The 19,173-nt window shown below is 46.3% G+C and overlaps 1 protein-coding gene across 2 annotated transcripts in view; it reads left to right on the forward strand.

Moving 5' to 3' along the window:
• Window positions 1-637: 637 nt before the first annotated feature.
• The window catches only part of TGFB2 (transforming growth factor beta 2), a 95,309-nt gene continuing 76,773 nt past the window's right edge, over window positions 638-19,173 (forward strand). For both annotated transcript variants that reach the window (XM_069544614.1, XM_069544615.1), the window contains exon 1: window positions 638-3,441. In XM_069544614.1, coding sequence (XP_069400715.1) covers window positions 3,096-3,441 — 346 coding nt within the window. In that variant the 5' untranslated portion in view covers window positions 638-3,095. The remainder of the gene's footprint in view (window positions 3,442-19,173) is intronic.

Here is a 19,173-nt window from a genome sequence, read left to right on the forward strand (position 1 = left end):
CTCTGCTTCTTACTTGAATAAGGTACTTAGCCTCTCTGTACCACAATCTCTTCATCGGCAAAATAGAGATGATAATAAAAATACTTGAGTGTCATTGTGAACATTAAATGAACATATACATCTAAGGACCTACCAGCTTCCCTAGTGGATCAGACAGTAAAGAATCCGCCTGCAATGCAGGAGACCTGTGTTCAATCCCTGGGTAGGGAAGATCCCCTGGAGGAGGGCATGACAACCCACTCCAGTTTCTTGCCTGGAGAATCCCATGGACAGAGGAGCCTGGAGGGCTGTAGTCCATGGGGTCGCAAAGAATCAGACACGACTGAGTGACTCAGCACAGCACAGCACATTACTAAGCGTAAAATGTGTCTCCTACTGTTAACAGCTATTTAACTCTCTACTTACTAATGATATAGACCCCATAGACATGGAAAGTTTAAATTCCAAAAGTTAGAGAAATTTCCTTGTGACCTTTCAGTAATAAAAGGAACATCTAAACTACAGAATGATATAGTGGCTTTGAGTCGGGGGGAAAACTCAACAGTTTGCAGTTTAAATCATCTGTCTAGTTGGTATGGCTACAGTCATGGTGAAAATGTTTTTTGAGTAAAAGAAAAAGGGAAAAGGGAACAGGGGCAAGCATTATTTTTATTCATCTCATTTGGACTAGGTTGAAATAGAAAATGTCAAGTTATGAGTAGTGTAAAACAGACATCAAACACTTAAAATCCCAGCTTCCTGGATATATGTGGTGGAAAAAAATGAAGTTGGTCACTCAGGTCTAGCTGGGGAAGAGGGTGAAGAGAAAGCCTTCGGCAGCAAATTAAGAGGATATCCATCCATTCAAACAGCAAAGTAAAGGCAATTCATTCTCTGGGTGCACAAAGTGGCGTTTCAAGTGCAGAACCAGGCTGTGAACAACAAGCCGTAATAAGCTGTAGGACAGAGGTACCAGCACAGGTGCTGTGGAATCTCAGGAAATGACTCCACTAGAAGATCCTGGTGCTGGGCAAGACTGAAGGCAAAAGGAGAATAAGGTGGCAGAGGATGAGAAATTAGATGGCATCACCGACTCAGTGAACATGAATCTGGGCAAACTCCGGGAGATAGAGACGGACAGGGAAGCCTGGCAGCTGCAGTCCATGGGGTCGCAAAGAGTGGAACATGACTCAGTGGCTGAACAACAACAAAGAGGGTGGAGCTTGGATGACCTATCTCAGGGGCTGGCCTGGCCCAGAGTCAACTGTCTGATGCTCATTTGCCTAAGTGTGCGGGGTGTGTGTGTGTGTGTGTGTACAATATGGGAAGACTTGCTTCTAGAGCAAGTGATCCCATCTGGGAAGCCGTGAACAAGCCACACGAAGTAAAAATGGGAGGCTTGATCGCCTGTCCTTCACCAGACGGGTCCAAAATGACTATATAAAGTAAATACCATAAATCACTGTTGTCAGGGCGCACACTGCACCTCCTCTCTCCCTGCCCCTCAGCCACCCTCATTTCCACACCCCCTCAACGGTTCAGGGAGAGCTCGTGGTCTAAGTAAACGAGAGGACTCCTGACTGTAATCCTAGCACGTCACTTTGTTGAAGGCAAACACGTGGTTCGGGGAGAACTTATAAATCTCTCCTCCCAGGCAGGATCGTGATGTTATCTGCTGCCAGCAGAAGGTTCGCTCTGAGGGGAGCTCCAGAAGCTCCCGACGAGAGAGAGAGAGACAGGGAGAGAGAGAGGTCAGCCAGATAGATATAGAGGGACCGAGAGAGAGGCGGAAAGGAAGAGACACACCGGGAAGGGAGAGCGCGCAAGTGAAGGAGGCCCGGGGAGAGGGATGGAGAGCTAGGATAACGGTCTAGGGAGCCATTCGGGAGCAAACCGAGGGGGGCTGCCCGGCTGCAGAAAGGAGAAAGCAGGAGAGGACCTTCTGCGGGCTGCCAAGTGCCTGCTGCCCTAAGCGAGAAAAGCCCACGTGGGAGAGAAACCAGGCGAGGGTGGGTCGGCGTGGGAGTCCGAGGGAACCCCTTCGCCACCCTCCTAGGAATAAAACTCCCCCGCCGGCGCGTCGCCAGCCTGCCGCTGCGGTCCGCGGGCGGCGAGAGCCACGGCGGCGGCCGCCGCTCGCCTGTTGCCGGGTTGGCGTTTGGAGCGAGAGCAGAAGGAGGAGCAGAAGGAGGGAGCTGGAGGCCGGACGCGTTCGCCAGCGGCGGCGGCGGCGGCAACGTGGAGTGAGCGGGCGGGTCGGCGCGCGGGCCGGGGAGTCGGCCCCCGCTCGCAGCTCCGGGAGCAGGATCCTCGCCGCCTCCCTGCGCGGCCTCCGCGGCCCGCGCCGGACCCGGCCGAGTCCCGGGCGCCGAGCGAAGCTCTCCCGCCTCCCCGCCGCGGGCCGGGCTCGCCCCCAGCGCGCGCACCCGGGCGCGCGCGCCCCCACACTCACACCACACACACTCACACGCGCACTCACACACACACTCACACACGTGTGCGCTCCTCCGCTCCGGAGCTGCTGCCGCTCCTGCTCTCGGCGCTGCAGTGGAAGGCAGGGCCGCGCCGCGCCGCTCCTTCTTGAAATATATAAATTGGAGCCGGCCGGCCTCGGCCGCCCCCCTGACAGCGCGGCCCGCGCCCCTCCCGCCGACGCGCCCGCTGCCAGCCCCGGGACCTTTTCATCTCTTCCCTTTTGGCCGGAGGAGCCGAGTTCAGATTCGCCACTCCGCACCCGAAACTGACACACTGAACTCCGTTTCCTCCTGCTAAATTTATTTCTGCCTAATAGCCACTCGTCTCTTTTTTCCGCGCCCCCCCCTCCCCTCCATCTCGTCGCTCCAAGAAAACTTTTGCCGACTCCCTCAAGTGCAGGTTCCCCCTGCCCGTCGTGTATTAATATTTCCACTTGGGGAACGACGTTGCCTTTTCTTTTGAAAGGAATTCAAGCAAGATACCTTTTTCTCTCGGACATTGACTCTCGATTGTTTGCAAAAGTTTCGCATTAAAAAAAACCTACCTGATCTGTACTTTGAGAGTTGCTAGGGTTTTTTTTTTTTTCTTTCTTTCTTACTTTTTGCTTAAAAGAAAAAAAATTTTTTTCCACCTTTAAAAAAATGCACTACTGTGTGTTGAGCGCGTTTCTGCTCCTGCATCTGGTCACGGTCGCGCTCAGCCTGTCTACCTGCAGCACGCTCGACATGGACCAGTTCATGCGCAAGAGGATCGAGGCGATCCGCGGGCAGATCCTGAGCAAGCTGAAGCTCACCAGCCCCCCAGAAGACTACCCCGAACCCGAGGAGGTCCCCCCGGAGGTGATCTCCATCTACAACAGCACCAGGGACTTGCTCCAGGAGAAGGCGAGCCGGAGGGCGGCCGCCTGTGAGCGCGAGCGGAGCGACGAGGAATACTACGCCAAGGAGGTTTACAAAATAGACATGCCGTCCTTCTTACCCTCGGAAAGTAAGTACCGCTCCTCGCTTCCATTCCCCGGGGCTTAGCGCTGCCCGAGGCTTCCAGAACCGCAGCCACTCCAGGGATAGCCCTGCCCTCTGGGGTCCCCGGCTCGCTCCTTCCCCTTCTCCGGTCCTCCGTCCCACCCACCTCCTTGCCAGTTGTGTGCTTGTGAACATTAGGCTTTAAAACGTGGACTTGCGACTTTATTTTCTCCATTTCTTCTTCCCCCCCCTCCCCCCATAACGCCCCCGTCCTTTATAAGGCGTTATTCTCGCTCTCTTTTTTTTCCTCTTCCCTGAAATTCTCGACTCGGCCACCGGCTAGGAGTCAGCCCTCCTCTGTCAAACTCCAGGCACTCCCCGGGGCCGAGTTAAACCGGGAAACCTCAGTGGGTTTGTTTTCTTTGCTCCGATTGGCCTGGAGCCCGCCGAACTGGGGCACGAAGGGTTAAAAAAAAAAAAGTGGCTCAAAACGAGCCTCACCGGAAGGCGCCCCATTCCTTGCCGACCTATCAGCTGATTCCGCAAGCCTTCCCTATTGTCTCTAACTCCCCGAAAAATGTCAGCATCGCCAAGACGAAACCCGATCTGGCGACCCCTCCAAAAACCTACCTCCAGCCCCTCAATTCGTGAATCTCTGACCTCGTCGGGGTGTTTACATCCCCCTGTCCCCGCCAAGGCGAGATCTTGTAACCACGTTCCCTTTTGATTTCACCTGGAATGGTAGAGAAGACAGCTTCGTTTCTGCCTACGTTTAAAAGAGTTTTTCCTTCATTTTTTTTTTTTTCCAGAATCCTCTCAAACCTGCCTTCTTAAAATCGCCGGTGTAGCAAATCCCTTTTCTTAGGCGTTTATCGTTTTATCTTTCTCACTCTGGAGCCGGGTGTTCCCTGCCCTTTCATAGGCTTCCTGCAGTCACTTCGTTGCATTCCTGAATCTCAGCGTAGAAGACAGCCGATTTTTTTTTTTTTTTAAACTGGCTTCTCTGAGGGCAGTGTCCTCAAAACCAGCTGGCATACAGTAGCCGTGGAAGTGAAATGATTTATTGTTGGAGCTCCTTGGGGGGAAGGGAAAAGAGCAGTTAGCTTAGAATGATTTCCAAGTTCTTAAAATAAAAAAAGAAGAAGCAAAGAAGCAGCATATATTGATACCTGAGAGGGTTAAATACCAGGAAGAAGAAAAAGAAAGAAAGAAAGAAAAAAAAAAAAGCTCCGACTTTCGCGTATTCCAAATCCCAAGTCGTACACTTTTCATTGGTTGCCCATTTCTCTCCGCCCCTTTTCATGCCCTATATACTCTCTGGCTGCCTTTACAGTCTCTGTGTCTTGCCTACAGAGATAATATGGCCATCTTGGTAATTTTATCCTAGAGGTTCTAATTGCAGAGTGGTGCTTTTCTTTTTGAATATTTATATTTAGTTTGACAAGTCGTAGTTCCGGGACTTGCCATGTCTTGTATCTGATGGTCTCAGAATATCGGCTGACGTATACAACCCCAGTCTTCCTGGCGACCTCTGTTTTGCTGCAGGATCATCTCTTGTTTAAGAGCAGAGCTGAGATAGGAGATCCTGGCAAGGGGGTCGATTTTATTATTGTAATTATGGCACCATTCACCACAGTGGTGATTATATACACTCCATCTTGGTAATGCGGGGCGAGGGGAGGGGGGTAAGAGGGGTGGGAGGAAGGAAAGCTTTCTACCTGGGGTGGAGCCCTGGAGATATTAGGAAAGAAAGTTCATTGTAATTTAGTCCAAAATCTTTGAGATCCAACAGGGAGTTGAGTCAGTTTGCTTTCTCTAGCACGTGCGACGTTCTACTGGAATTTGGGTAGGCAGGCAGTTACGTACGTTATGTAGAATCAGAACAAGGCAACCCTTCAGTGTTTACCTGCAACAGCGTTAATGAACTGCTGGTATTTTCATAACACAGAGGAGGTCTGATCTCTTCCTGAGATAGGTGTGGAGAGAGCAAGTTATCCAAGAGGGTATTCTTTCTTTCAAACCCTCTGCAGTCTCAAGAATTGAGATGAACCCAACTCGGGATCATAATCATCACCAAACTGGGAAAATTCTCAGATTATTAGGATTTCAGAGGTTGGCATTAAAGATGGGTGTGTGGATTCCCTTCTGTTTCCATTCCTAGCTACCAAAGAAATTGAAAATCTCTGATCAGCACAGGATAAAATATACACTATCAGTTTTCCTACAAAGAATGCAGGCTTCTTAAAGCCTGAAAGGAAGATTAGGAGCAGAAAGTCTTATTAATAGCAGATTTGATACTACTGTGCTAGGACTGTGCATAATTTTATAGAAAGTAGGTTAACTGATTTTCCAGCACTTTCTGGTTATACTGGAATATAGAGAACCCTTCCAAAAAAAAAAAAAAGGAAGAAAAGAGAAAAAAATCACCCCACCATATTTTTTAAAGGGCAAATTGAAAGGACAGCATTGGCTTATATACCAAGTCTCCCCCTTTAGGACTGTTCCGCCTAACTTTTAACTCAGCCCTCTCTGAAGCTGCTGTGGAGAGGGAGTGTGCCTGTCATTTCTCAAAGGAAATCCGAGGAGGGTCACAAGCTCCAGGGATGGAGGCATGGGAAAGATCACTGGTTCATTTTTTACCACCAACTTATTAGCATTCAGGGAATGACTTCAACTCAAATATTACAAATATGCTCTAATTATACTCAATGAGCTATATATCATTACAGATTCTTGATAGTCCTTTGCAGAACATTTTATACAGTTCAGACGAATATTTTTAGCAATGCAGAGTTTTAAAAGTAAAAATATAAGAGATATTGCATATGCCTTGAAGCATATTTTGTCTTAAATATTATCCTTGGACCAGTGTATTATATAAATACAGTAAATATGAATAGAACTGGCCAGGTGCCAATCTCCTAGGATGAATTTTAGTCAAGAAGGTATTTATAGGCTATAAATAATACTGTGTCAACATTTGAAGAAGGAGTCTGATTAGTTTTGAATTTATTTGTATTGATCTTTTCACATGCTGTTAGTTTAAGGCTCAAAGTGGAGTTATACTATGGTTTACCCACACTTTACCCAGTGGGAATTAGTAGACTTCTCATCCTTTGACAATCCACTGGAACTTCAAGGCACATCTATTCCAAAGACACTGTACTAGGCTTTAGAAATTTAGAAAGAGTAATTCCACTTAATGGAGTAAGAATCCAAATGATTAACAATTGAAGTATGTAGACACTTGGACAGTCAAAAAAGGAAAAAGGATGAGACAAAACTTTTTTCTTTCTTTCTTTCTCCTCTCTTTCCCATGTAACAAATTTCAGGCAGGTGTTGTGGTTCTTATTATGGTGATGTTACCGCTCTTGCTATTCCCACCCTCAGGGAATGTTTGGCAATGTCTGGAGACATTTTTGGATGTCATGACTGGGGATGGAGAGGCCAGGGATTGCTGTTAACCACTCTAGAATGCACAGGACAGATCCTCTTCCCACTCTCAACGCCCTTACATGAAAAAATTATGAAATTCCCACGTGGAGAAGCCTGGTAACCCTGGGATTTATTTGGGATTGCTAAATTCTGCAGTAGCACCACCTCCAAAGTAATAACCTAAAAACAGAACATCTTTAGGATCAAAAGGACATTAACATGGAATAGACAGATAATCAGTAAGTGTTCTTAAGTAAGCTGGACTATGAATTTCACTCTTTTGTATGATATGTAGTATATTATGGTGGTCTTAAAGGGCTTCAATGAGAGGCATCAAAACTTCCCATTCATTTAGCCTGAGCAGTCATGTCACCCCACCCATCTGTAACTTCAGTCAGCAGCAGTAGGATGTTAGTCGGGGCAGAGAAAAAAGAAGTGTGGGATTATCTTGGATTTTCCTTGCAAGGAAAGTAAGCAGCTCATGTTCAGGAAGAGTCGAATCTCCAAGCTATGCAATGGAAGAAAGTAAATAATCATGTTGGTTTATTCTGTCATATTGAATTAGATAAACTCAACTGTACAGCAGGAGACATCATGATGAGGTTTCTTTTGTAATTGACTCACATAAATGCTAAACATTTAATACCAGGCAATCCCGTTTTCTGTTTCCCCTGTAAATTGCCAAGTGAAATCATGGAACATAGACTGGACACAGTAGCAGCACTACGGTTTGGGGCAGGGGTGCACCTTAACATTCTATTCATGGGTATATCTTTTCTGTGTATATATTGCTGGTGCTGGTGGTTTAGTCACTCAGTCCTGTCCGACTCTTGTGACCCCATGGACTGTAGCCCACCAGGCTCCTCTGTCCATGGGATTCTCCAGGCAAGAATACTAGAGTGGGTTACCATTTCCTTCTCCAACACATTGCTGGACTGTCAACCAATTGCCCAATGAAGAAAAATACTAGCAATTGCTAGAATATAGTAGTATTTTTGCTGGATAGTCAGGGATGATTTTTCTTTCTTTTATTGAGCTATAGTTGATTTATAATATTGTGTTAGTTTCGGGTGTGTACAGCCAAATGATAGGGATTTCATTTTTGAAGATTCTCTGTGTGTGGATGTGTGAGAAAGAGACACAGAGATCAAAGACAGACTTGAACCTCTTCCCTAGACTTCCCTGATGACTGAGTTATTAACATACAGCAGACCAAGTTTTAATTCTCCCACTTGTATTGAATTGCATCATTGCTTGTACTAACTCTAGTGCCTAATTGTGGTCACATTTAACTTAGGCCACGTTCTTCTCTTCCAGGGTTTCCTCTTCTCTTTCTTTTACTTTTCAAAGTCTGGGAAAAACCCTCAAAGAAATATACTGGTTAAAACTGAAGCAGTTGGGCCGTCTGTGTTGCCAAGGGAGGCTGCTCTCCTCTTCTGAGGAGTCCCTACCAATCGGACGGAGGCTGGGCTTTGTCAAGCTGGAGGAGTAGGTGGGGACCCGCTGACCTGGCAGAGGCTCCCGGAGCCAGCTGTGTCTCCACAGCGACCCCTGGGGTTTGCTCAAGGAACTGCACTTTTTGAATGCTGTCTTCTCCCTAGTGAAAAGTTGATGTAACCCAGGCACAACCTCTTTCATATAAAAAGATATGAAAGAATGACAGATCCTGTTTCCTAGAGGAAACTGAGATGTGAAAAAAGGGCTAATGACTCACTGTTGATCCCATATCAAATCTGGGTTAGAACAGAGGAGGTCACCGACTGCTGCCTTTGCCCGGAGATTACAACACACGTCAGGCTGCATTTTTAGAAGGTTAGGGAAGAAGAGTGGAGGAGACTGCCCCTGAGGGAGATGTGCAAGCCGACCACCAACGTAGGACTGGGGGGTCCTTCTCCCTCCCTGGTCCCACCCACCCCTTTACAAGTTCAGTATTAAGGGTGTGTGTGTGTGTGTGTGTGTGTGTGTGTGTGTGTGTGCGCGCGCGCGCCGTGTCTGACCCTTTACAACCCCATGGACTGTAGCCCTCCAGGTTCCTCTTCCCATAGGGTTTCCCAGGCAAGAATACTGGAGTGGGTTGCCATTGCCTTCTCCAGGGGAATCTTCCGGACCCAGGAATCGAAGCTGCATCTCATTTGTCTCCTGCATTGGCAGGGGATTCTTGGCCACTAGCGCCCTCTGGGAAGCCCAGTATTAAAGTGAGCAGGGCCAGGGAAGAGCTCTGGGAGCAGCTTCCTCAGCCTTCCTCATGGAGCACTTCCGGTCCTGCTCAGCCCTCCTCTTGCAGTACCTCCGGTGCTGAGGGACCCTGGAGAGAGGGTGTGGGTTTCCCAAATGTGCTCATTCTCCCCGTTTGCCGAAGGGTGGGTCTACTCTGCCCATGCTGAACAGCTTGATGAAACGTGCCTCTGGCCGAGATAAACAAAAGTTTCCACTGTCATTTTGAAACCATATGGTGTGCCTTGTCTTTTAATATTGCTTAAACAAGGATAGTTGTTAACCTAGGAATTCAGTGTCCTCCAGGTAGATTCACTTTAATCACATGCTAGGGACTCTTTGATGGGTTTGTTTAGACTGCAAAGCTTGCTTCCATCCTGTGTTTGAGAGAAGTTCGAGTCACGCTGCGACCACAAGACGGTTTCGGTGGTTGTCACCGGTTTCGTTTCTTTTCTAACCTCCGGTAGGTTAGAACGGTTCTGTGCTGTGACCACCGCCTTACTGCCAGACGGGCTTGGTGGCCTCAGCTCTTCATAAACTCTCCCCGTTGACCTCTTCCCCACAGGCTCTAGATTGCCTTCCTGTTCTCTCTCCTGGAATACCTGTGTGTAGGGTGGGGAACTTCATTGACCCATGCCTCTGTTTCTTCACTTGTAAAGATGAAGAAGATGCTGGCTTCCTAGAGTTGCAAAAGACTGACCATGACCTGTGTAAAGAAGTCCCACACCCTGCCTCTGGCACTTAGTACACCTTCCTTGCAAGGTACCTATTAATCACTGATTCCCAAACACCATTGATTTTAAGGTACACCTTATTTTATGTGCCCTGAAGAAAGAAACATCACTGACAATTGACTATAACATGCCACTGGTTATGAGATATTAAAAAGATATTTTAGAGGTATTCTGATATGATCAAAAGTAACGCTCTGGGGACCACTCCCACCAGCCCAGGATGTCTCAGGACCTCCAGCTCATTCATTTCTTTGTAACTTTCCCTCAGAGGATCTGTTTCCATGGCTCACCTGGATTGGTCCTTGGGTGATTTTTGCCACCTAAGAGGGTGAGAACAGAGACTGGCAGGGCTGGTAATCTAGCAGGCCCATCACTGTCCAATCCTAATGTAGGAAGGCCTTGAGAATCTTGGCTTTGTAGATAAGATCTCAGATATCTTAGATAATATCCAAGACCTTTCAGGGTCTGGTCCCTCCTCCTGCTCAGATCCCACCCCCAACTAAATCCTCCCATGAAAACGACACTCCAGCCAGATCACTCTCTTTGTCTTTACCCAAAGGGGCCATTTATTTTCCTGCCGTTAGGCCTTTGTTTATGCTGTTTCTTCCACTTGGAGAGCCATCTTTTAACACCTTTAAGAATCCTTCGAGGTTAAGTGAGTGCCATCTCCTTATGAAACCTTCTTTGATGCTCCTCATCATATTTAATTAGCTCTTCCTCTGCACTCTCACAGTACTGATACTCATCTCTATCTCAGCCTCTTTTCTTTTGCTGTAGGTAAAATTTAGCTGTGTCCTGACCTGTCTTCTTCATCTGTTAGTGACCTACCTCAGAACAAGAACCCACTTGGACTTAGCTATTGTCTTACAGCTTATGTTTTTGCTCAACCAATACTTAATAAATGAATGAGGGTTTCCCTTTAGAGAATAAGACTAAGTCACCAGAAGAAAGATCTATAAGTTGAAAGCATTAAGACCAGGGAATGTGAAGAAATGGAAATCTTACCTCCGTTGTCAGGGAAACCATGCCTGATGGATCTTGTTCCTATGCTCAAGGCAATACCAGGCCTTTCAGAACCACCCAGTTCCTGTTTCCAGTTTTGCAGATAAGAATGAAAATGATGGTGATAATGATGATGATGAAAGCTAACCCTCAGCGGGTACACACTATGTGCCAAGCGTAGTTTTAAATATTTCATATGTGTGCACTTATTTCACTCTCACAAGTAACCCTGTATAGTCCATACGAGTATTTTCCCTGTAACATCTGAGGACATGACTATAACTATTTCTATCAGCGATGTCTTATTGAAAGTCAGGCTTTTAGGTTTAAGTAATAGAAGCCCTAAATAGAGACCAGGAAATGGAGAGCATGACTTTTCCTGCCCTCTTGAAAAGTGACATAGAACATCCCTGAAGGGTGGTGACTTTCCTCTCCTGGCAGGAATTCTATTCCTAGAAGCTCTACATTCTTTCCCTCCAGAAGGCACTATATTTTTTAAACCTTTTCTACAGCCCTGGGTCTTTTTTATTGTCTTTAACACATTCTGCTTTTATCTCTGCAGGTAGTTGATACAAATATTGTGATCTCTCAAGGCTCCTGGTCTTCATCTTGAACTGTCATCATTTCTTTGCAAAACTTTTCTAAATTTGATTGATAGGAGATTCATCTTGTCTCTTGAAAATGGACTGGGTAAGGCAGGATGGTGTTGTCTAATGAGCACAGGCTTGAGAGCCAGACAGATCCAATTAGTAAAAGAAAGAGAATAAGTAAAGGGATCGCACCAGAACAGTCTCAGAGGCGGAAAGGGAAAAGGGAGCTTCAGAGACAAGCAGCCCTACTCCAGGCCGATGGAAATTGTTAAAACGTGGTCTTGTCTGGGTGAGCCACCTGGCTGTCTCAGTGCAAGTTATTCAAACTGCCTCAGGGACATTTCAGTTGCTTCCTGCTGAGGGGTTTCCCAGGTGGCGCTAGTGGTAAAGAACCTGCCCTGCCAGTGCAGGAGACATAGACTCCGGTTTGATCCCTGGGTTGGGAGGATCCCCTGGAGGAGGAAATGGCAACCTACTCCAGTATTCTTGCCTGAAGAATTCCATGGACAGAGGAGCCTGGCAGCCTACAGTCCATGGGGGCGCAGAGTCTGATACAACTGAAGCAACTTAGCACACACTGCTGAATTCAGATCTTGGCTCTGACATCCGTGGCTTGGTGGCGGGGCTACAGCCCCAGTACTTAAGTTGATCTCAGTTTGTTCACTTGTCATGATGAAGATGAGCCCTGCCCGCTAGGATCATGGAGGATGTGTGATGGTGTGCAGAGAAATTCCCAGTGTAGCTACTTCTGGCACTTAATAGGCTTGCTTTGCAGGCAGTTACTATGCACTGAATCTGAAACACCACTGAGTTCACAATGCACCATAATTTCACATGGATCCCTGGGTCGAGAAGATCCCCTGGAGTAGGAAATGGCAACCCAATCCAGTATTCTTGAAAATCCCATGGACAGAGGAGGCTGGCAGGCTATAGTCCTTGGGGTCACAGAGTCGGACATGCCTGAAGCGACAGTCCGTAATTTCATATGCCACTTAGAGCTCTCATGAATTGTAACATGCCATTGTTTCTAAGAGAGCATTGGGATTTTGGAGGTATTAAGTCACATTCATGTTTGTGGATTGGAAGAGTAGCAGTCCATGTGCATACAGCAGAGCGCTCTGTCCTAGAAACACATTGAAAATAAAATTAAGAGGGGGCCTGATATCTGCCCTCAGGAAACGTTTCTATTTAGTAAACTTTCAGAGCCTCTGACTGGCAATAGCCACCTCTGGCACCAGAAACAGGAGGTCTGCATCCTGGAGTCCTCCCAGCTGAAGTGTCTTGCTGGGCTCAGTGCATTAATATCAGGGTTTATTTATTTGTTTATTTTTGACATCTCAGGGTGTTGCTAGTTGTTTCAAAGGGCCTGTGCATTTCTAGGGAAAAATTTTTTTTTTAGATGATTTTAACTGATCTCTCTGAATATGCGTATGAGTTACATAATACTCGCCTCTTTATCTTTCTGGGCCCTAAAGGCTGAAATCCAACAAAGGTTGGGGTGTGGATGGGGGTGGATGTTGTTCATAAAAGGCTAAGATGCCAAGGGGGCTTCTGGGCAGCTTGTCTCTGGGCCACGCTTGGCCCCTTCTCCCAGGTCCCTTGTCTCATCACCTCCCCTGGTGAGAGGCTCTGTTGAGAAGGTTCAAACATCCTCATCTCACTTTCATGACCAGGAACCAGCCACAGCAGTTTCTTCACTGCCAGGCAATTTATTTATTTATTAATTATTATTTTCTAATATTTTAAAATACTTTAAAAAAATGCAGACCATTTTTAAAGGTTTTATTGAATTGGTTACAGTATTACTTCTTTTTTTTTTTTTTCTAAGTTCTGGATTTTTGGCCACGAGGCATGTGAGATCTTAGCTCTCTGACCAGGGACCCGACCCGCAACCCCTGCATTAGAAGGCAAAGTCTTAACCACCGGACTGCCTGGGGAAGTCCCAGGCAATTCAACAGACTTCAGCAACAAAATGCCATTACAGGGTAGAAGTCTCCCAGAGGAGGATGGGTGGGAAGAAGGGGAGAGGGTGGTGAGAAGTTGCTGCAAAGGGTTTGAAGAGGAAATGAAAACTGAGGAGGTGTTGTCCGAGAGGACAGGCTGCACTCGGGCAGGAGCAGCTGTCAATAGAGTAAGATGCTCTCTGAGTGACGTAGCATCCTGGCTTTCCTGGAGCAACTGAGTAAAACCACTTCATTGGTGTGAGAGGACACTGCTGTCCAAAGGGAACCAAGTTTACTGGGCTTAGGGTCTGTTAGGGGGCTTCCCTGGTGACTCAGTGGTAAAGAATCTGCCTGCAACCCAGGAGACCCTGGGTTGAGGAGATCCCTGGGTTGGGAAGGTCCCCTGGAGGAGGGCATGGCAACCCACTCTAGTATTCTTGCCTGGAGAATTCCATGGACAGAGGAGCCTGGTGGGCTACAGTCCATGGGGTCACACAGAGGTGGACACAAGTGAAGCAACTAAGCAGAGTGGCAGGGGCTGTTGGAAGGAGGGAATGCCTTCTGGTGCCCACAAACCTCTTCTCTGTGGACCAACCCCATCCCTTCCTTCTCAGAAATGAGCCTTTGGACTTGGTTCTGCCTGATAAGCCAGAAATGTGGGGCTTAGATGTCCCCTTTAATCACAACAACTTGAGGAACTTAAAGCAAATGGAAAATGCTTTCTGGATGTTGCAAAGCCCAGACCTTCTGAAAATAGTTCAGATCCATTTCCAGCCTCCTCAGGCAGCTGTTTGCTCTCACACTGGCATGTGGGATGCATCTCTGTCCACAGAGAGAGTGTGGCTCTTCCTTCAGGCCTTCGTCCTCTCGGCCTCCACGTGGGTCATTAGGAAGCAGGACGTTCCTGAGGAAGAGACATGGTGTTTCGGAAAGGAGGGTCACGAGGCAACCATGAGCCCAAGTAACACTCGGACTGGTTTTTTGGAGATGTTAGTTTCAGGAAGCACTGTAGCATCTTTCCAGCCTCAAGGAGAAAAAAGAAAAATGTTGTGACTTTGACCTCGGCTCAGTTCATTTGGCTTTCCCTATCTAACCCACACCACGCTGACAGATTCCACATCTGTCTTGACGAGCGTGTTCACAAATAACTGCTCATTCATAACTTCAAGCTGTTGTCACGGCCCTTGTTTGTTACTCCAGCATGTGAATGAGAAGGCAGAGTTTGGTTTTAAGAGAGACGCTGAGCTCAGAGGAAGAACTGTCTAAACGAGGAGACAGTAGTTTTTCATGCATTCTAAGGTCACTAAAACATATTATTGCACATAAATGGGAATTTTCTAAGAACTATAACCTGAGTTTTGGAGTCATTTTAGTATTGGGAATTCAATACTTCTTAGACCAAATTCAACTAAGGTTCTTCTCTCTAGATCAAATGTAGCAGTAACTTTATTACTCCTTCCGTTGGTGGGGGGCTTTCTTACAGGATTATTTATTTCCCTATCTGGGCTCCCCAGGTGGCTCAGTGGTAAAAAAAAAAAAAAAAAAAAAATCTGCCTGCCAGTGCAGGAAACCTAGGTTCAGTCCCTGGGTTGGATGATTCCTTGGAGAAGAAAATGGCAACCCACTCCAGTGTTCTTGCCTGGAGAATCCCATGGACAGAGGAGTCTTGCAGGCTACAGCCCATGGAGTTGCAAAGAGTCGGACACGACTTAGTGACTGAGCACACAGCTCATTCCCCTATCCACTGGCTTTATCTCATTTTCACTTCTGTTTCGACAACTTAATGACTATGCCATTGAAGTGATTCTTTCCTTATAATAAACTCCTATCATTAAGTTGCTAGCTGAGAAAGTCCAACAAAAAGAAAGAAAAATAGGTGGGTGACTTAACTCTGATTTGACTTTAGAAGGAGGGAAAAAAAAAAAAGGAAAATCACAGACTGAGGACATGTCTTTACAGAAGATGGATGATTTGGTAAAGGAATTGCCTGCTTGGAAGTCTGTCAGGGCTTTCTGGAAGAAGGGTTTCCACATCCAAGCTTGCAACTTAGCATCTGGTTCCGGAAGTTAAGGAGAGAGAAACAGAGCTTTTACCCAGAAATAGCTGGGCAGAACCAAAGGAGAATGATGGCTATCACCTAAGGTTCTCAGACAGCGGTTCTCACTCAAGCTTTAGGTTGTTAAGTATGTTGGTGGCGTTTGCTGTTCATATGTGTGAACTCAGTCCTGAATGGCCACTATTTCACCTACTGTGCTTTTTACCTCTGTGGAATGAGGTGGCAGCCGCTGGTTTGTCCTGGAGCAAGATATATTTCAGAAGAATTCCGCTGTCAGAAAGCATCATCATCAACAACGAAACTGTGAGCACAGGGCCTGGTCTAGTTTCATTAATTCTTTGGCAGTTGTACCCGGATTCTAGAAAGAGGGTCTTGAGCCAGACTGACCCCGAATCATAAGATGTTGGGGATCAGCAGTTTGTAAGAAACCTTTGCTGGGAGTCCTCTGAGAGGAGTAGAAGCTCGCTGTCATCTCGTGCTGGGAGATAACGGTGCCCACTTCTGGAACTGCTGTCATCATGAGAGAGAGATGTCTGCGTGGAGGATGTTTGTGTGGAGGCTGGGGAGGGGTGGAGGCAGGGACTAATTTGATGTGGAGTTTACTGCAGCATTTTTGCTGCTCCTGCTAAGTCACTCAGACGTGCCTGACTCTTTGTGACCCTATGGAGCCTGCCAGGCTCCTCTGCCCGTGGGATTCTCCAGGCAAGAATACTAGAGTCGGTTGCCATGCCCCCCTCTAGAGGATCTTCCTGACCCAGGGATGGAACCTGAGTCTCTTGCATCTCTTGCAATGGCAGGTGAGTTCTTAATCACTAGCCCCACTTGGGAAGCCCATTTGCAGGGACATTTAATTCTGCTTGAGATGTCATTGCAGCAAGAATGTCTTTCTTTCTGGCTAAGAGACACTTTCACACTACATAAGAAGACTAATTACCCAGAACAGACAACCCTTATGAGAGGATTGTGATCTACCTGATTGGGTTGTTTGGAGGACAAATGAACTTTTTGTAACAGGCCTTTCTAACCTCTAGGTCACAAGGGCTATACTAGTGTTTCTGGAATTCTGCCAAGCAAAAGGATCGCCTGGAGTGCTGGGTGTGGATTCCAGGGACTTTGTCTCCTATCCTCCATCCAAATTATTATTCGATAGTTTTTTTCTTTTTATTCCCCTTGGCCATGTCTCGTAGCTTGAGGGATTTTAGTTCACCACCAGGGATCTAACTGGGGTCCTCAGCAGTGAGGGCACATTGTCCTAACCACTGGACCACCAGGGAGTTACCAAGATAATTATTCCTTAATTTCAAGGTGAGATCCAAGTAGGTAGCTCAGAAGCACACTCTGGAAACCTTGTATGTTTAGGTTTGTTTGCTTTATTTCTTAGTTGTGTCATCACAGCCAAAAAGAAGTTCTAACACTTTCATAGTTAGCTTCATTGTCTTTTAGTTATTTTGTAAATTACTCATGCAAAATTTTAGTTCCAGGACTGTTTTTATCTTTTGACTTACCTGAGCCATGCTCCGCCATTATCCATGAGTATACCCAGGGACTGCTAAAAATGATTGTATCTCTAAGACTATTCATGTCTCAGATTTTCCCTAGGGTTTCACATTTTAGAAAGCATTTCACATGGACCTCAAAACTTATTAACAGAAAAAGTTTACCTGTATCTAGTGTGACTTCAAACACATAGATCTTGAAAATTGATTAAAAAAACCCCAACTAACAGTTACTTTCTTTGGCATAAATCACCCTTATTTGCATCACTTATATCTCCATCTGATTTGTGGTCTTAACTTCTGAGGCCCTGGATCAACACCAGATCACCCTTTTCTTTATGGAGGTGGTTTAGTCACTCAGTCGTGTCCAACTCTTTGCAACCCCATAGTCTGTAGCCTGCCAGGCTCCTGTCCATGGGATTTTTTCAGGCAAGAATACTGGAGTTGCCATTTCCTTTTCCAGGGGCATCTTCTCCACCCAGGGGTCGAACCCGTGACTCTTGCATTGCAGGCAGGTTCTTTAATAACTGAGCCACCAGTGAAACTCACCCTGTTCTTTGGCCCTGCTTAAAAACAAAACAAAATAAACAAAAAGGGGAGGGGAGGAAGGAAAGCATTTTAATGCTGTAGCTTGATAGCAGAGCGAGAGTAAACCAAAGGTGCCTACTTGAGGACTGCTTGTTGGAAATGACAGATGACGACAGTTAGCTTGCCCTGTTCTCTCGTAGACTTCCTTTGACCCGGGTGATCAGGGGTGAGTTCAGGGATCTGGATTCCATTAACAGAATCAGTATCCCTCTGCAGCACCACACAGCCACTGGCCTGAAGAAGGTGCTATTTCCCAGGAAAAGGAGTGAAATCCCCCCAGAAATGCACAGGGCCCTCGTGTGAAGAGAACGTGCTGCTGACCCAGCCACGCTCTGCATGTCCTGCCTGTCTCTGGTTCTGTTCCTAGAGATTTTTATCGCAGAGAGCTTTCAGCATCTCTTTTTAGAGGTCAGATCTGAATGAGAAGACATCGTGTGCCTTGCTGATCTTGTGACACAGTTTCTACCCTGTCTGTAGCTTCCTATCTTTGCTGACGGGTGATGGGAGGGATTTTTCTCTCAGGGAGGGTGTAGAGAGGGCTCTGAAAATAAACACCGTGGTTGCTTGTGGGTGAGAACGTGTGTGAGCAGATGTCAGCTGGTAGCAGCGTATGGTGGCGACGTGAGAGCAGCGTGTTACTGAGGCCTGGGTGTTGGGCCTTCGTCTTCCGAGCCATCCAGGCCGGGTACCTCCTACATCTCAATTAAAGAGGGTTTTGACTGGAAGCTGTAATCCCCACAAGTGTGAAAATGTGTCCCTGGGATCTCTTTAGGGGGCTGCATGCTGGAGGTGGTAAGTTATAGGGCATGGAAAAAAGTTTTCCTTATCTGCTTTAGAATTGAGAGAGAAACATAAAAATCTGGCAAAAAAAAGAGAGAGGGGAGGGGGAAGTCCATAAGACCTGTGTGTTTTGTCCAAAGAAATCTTCAAGTCAGGTATGAATAGTGGTCATGCTTTTAGAAGACATATCCTAGGTGAATGGAAGGTGCATGGATTTTAAATTGGTATAAGGAGCTGGGAAGGAAGTCTGTTCATACAGACCTGGAAGGCCATCGGGGATTCACCTATCAAATAAGTTAGATAACTGGTATTATTATATCCCCAAGCACCTTTTATTTGTGAGTTTCTTTTAAATATCCCATTTCAATAAACCTTCAGGAATAGCATGATGTCAGTTTCATTTTATAGCAACAGAGGCTTAGGTGCATCAAGGCATTTGTTCAGATTCCAGGAGACTGATGACAGAGCAGGGGTGTCCATCCACATCATCTCATGCAAAAATCTGACATTTAGTATGCATACAAGATCTTTAAAGAAGGCAGAGTTCAGAATTTCAGGATGTCAAAAAGTATCATGGAAGATGCATGTAATCCATTCCAAGGAGGCCTAGGTTTTTAAATTATCACTAAGCAGCCCTAAACCAGTATATACTTGAATTTTTGATCACTGATGTAGGAGTTTTCATGTGTAAGTTAGAAATGGTAACAGGTGGTTTTAAGAAAACTGAAATCAAGGCCAACCAAATGAAAATCAGAGTTTTATTCTTAAGAGGGAGTCTGTCTTTTGTTCAAAAGGTCAGGGCCTTTCCTAGTCATCTTTAATATAAGTCAAGTATTTATGTGACTGTTTCAGTATATAAATTGTACATTATTATTTTAACACTAGAATGTGTTAAGGGGAACGCTAAATTCAGGAGCCT

Source organism: Ovis canadensis, chromosome 12, assembly GCF_042477335.2.
Source record: "Ovis canadensis isolate MfBH-ARS-UI-01 breed Bighorn chromosome 12, ARS-UI_OviCan_v2, whole genome shotgun sequence".
Lineage (NCBI taxonomy): Eukaryota > Metazoa > Chordata > Mammalia > Artiodactyla > Bovidae > Ovis > Ovis canadensis.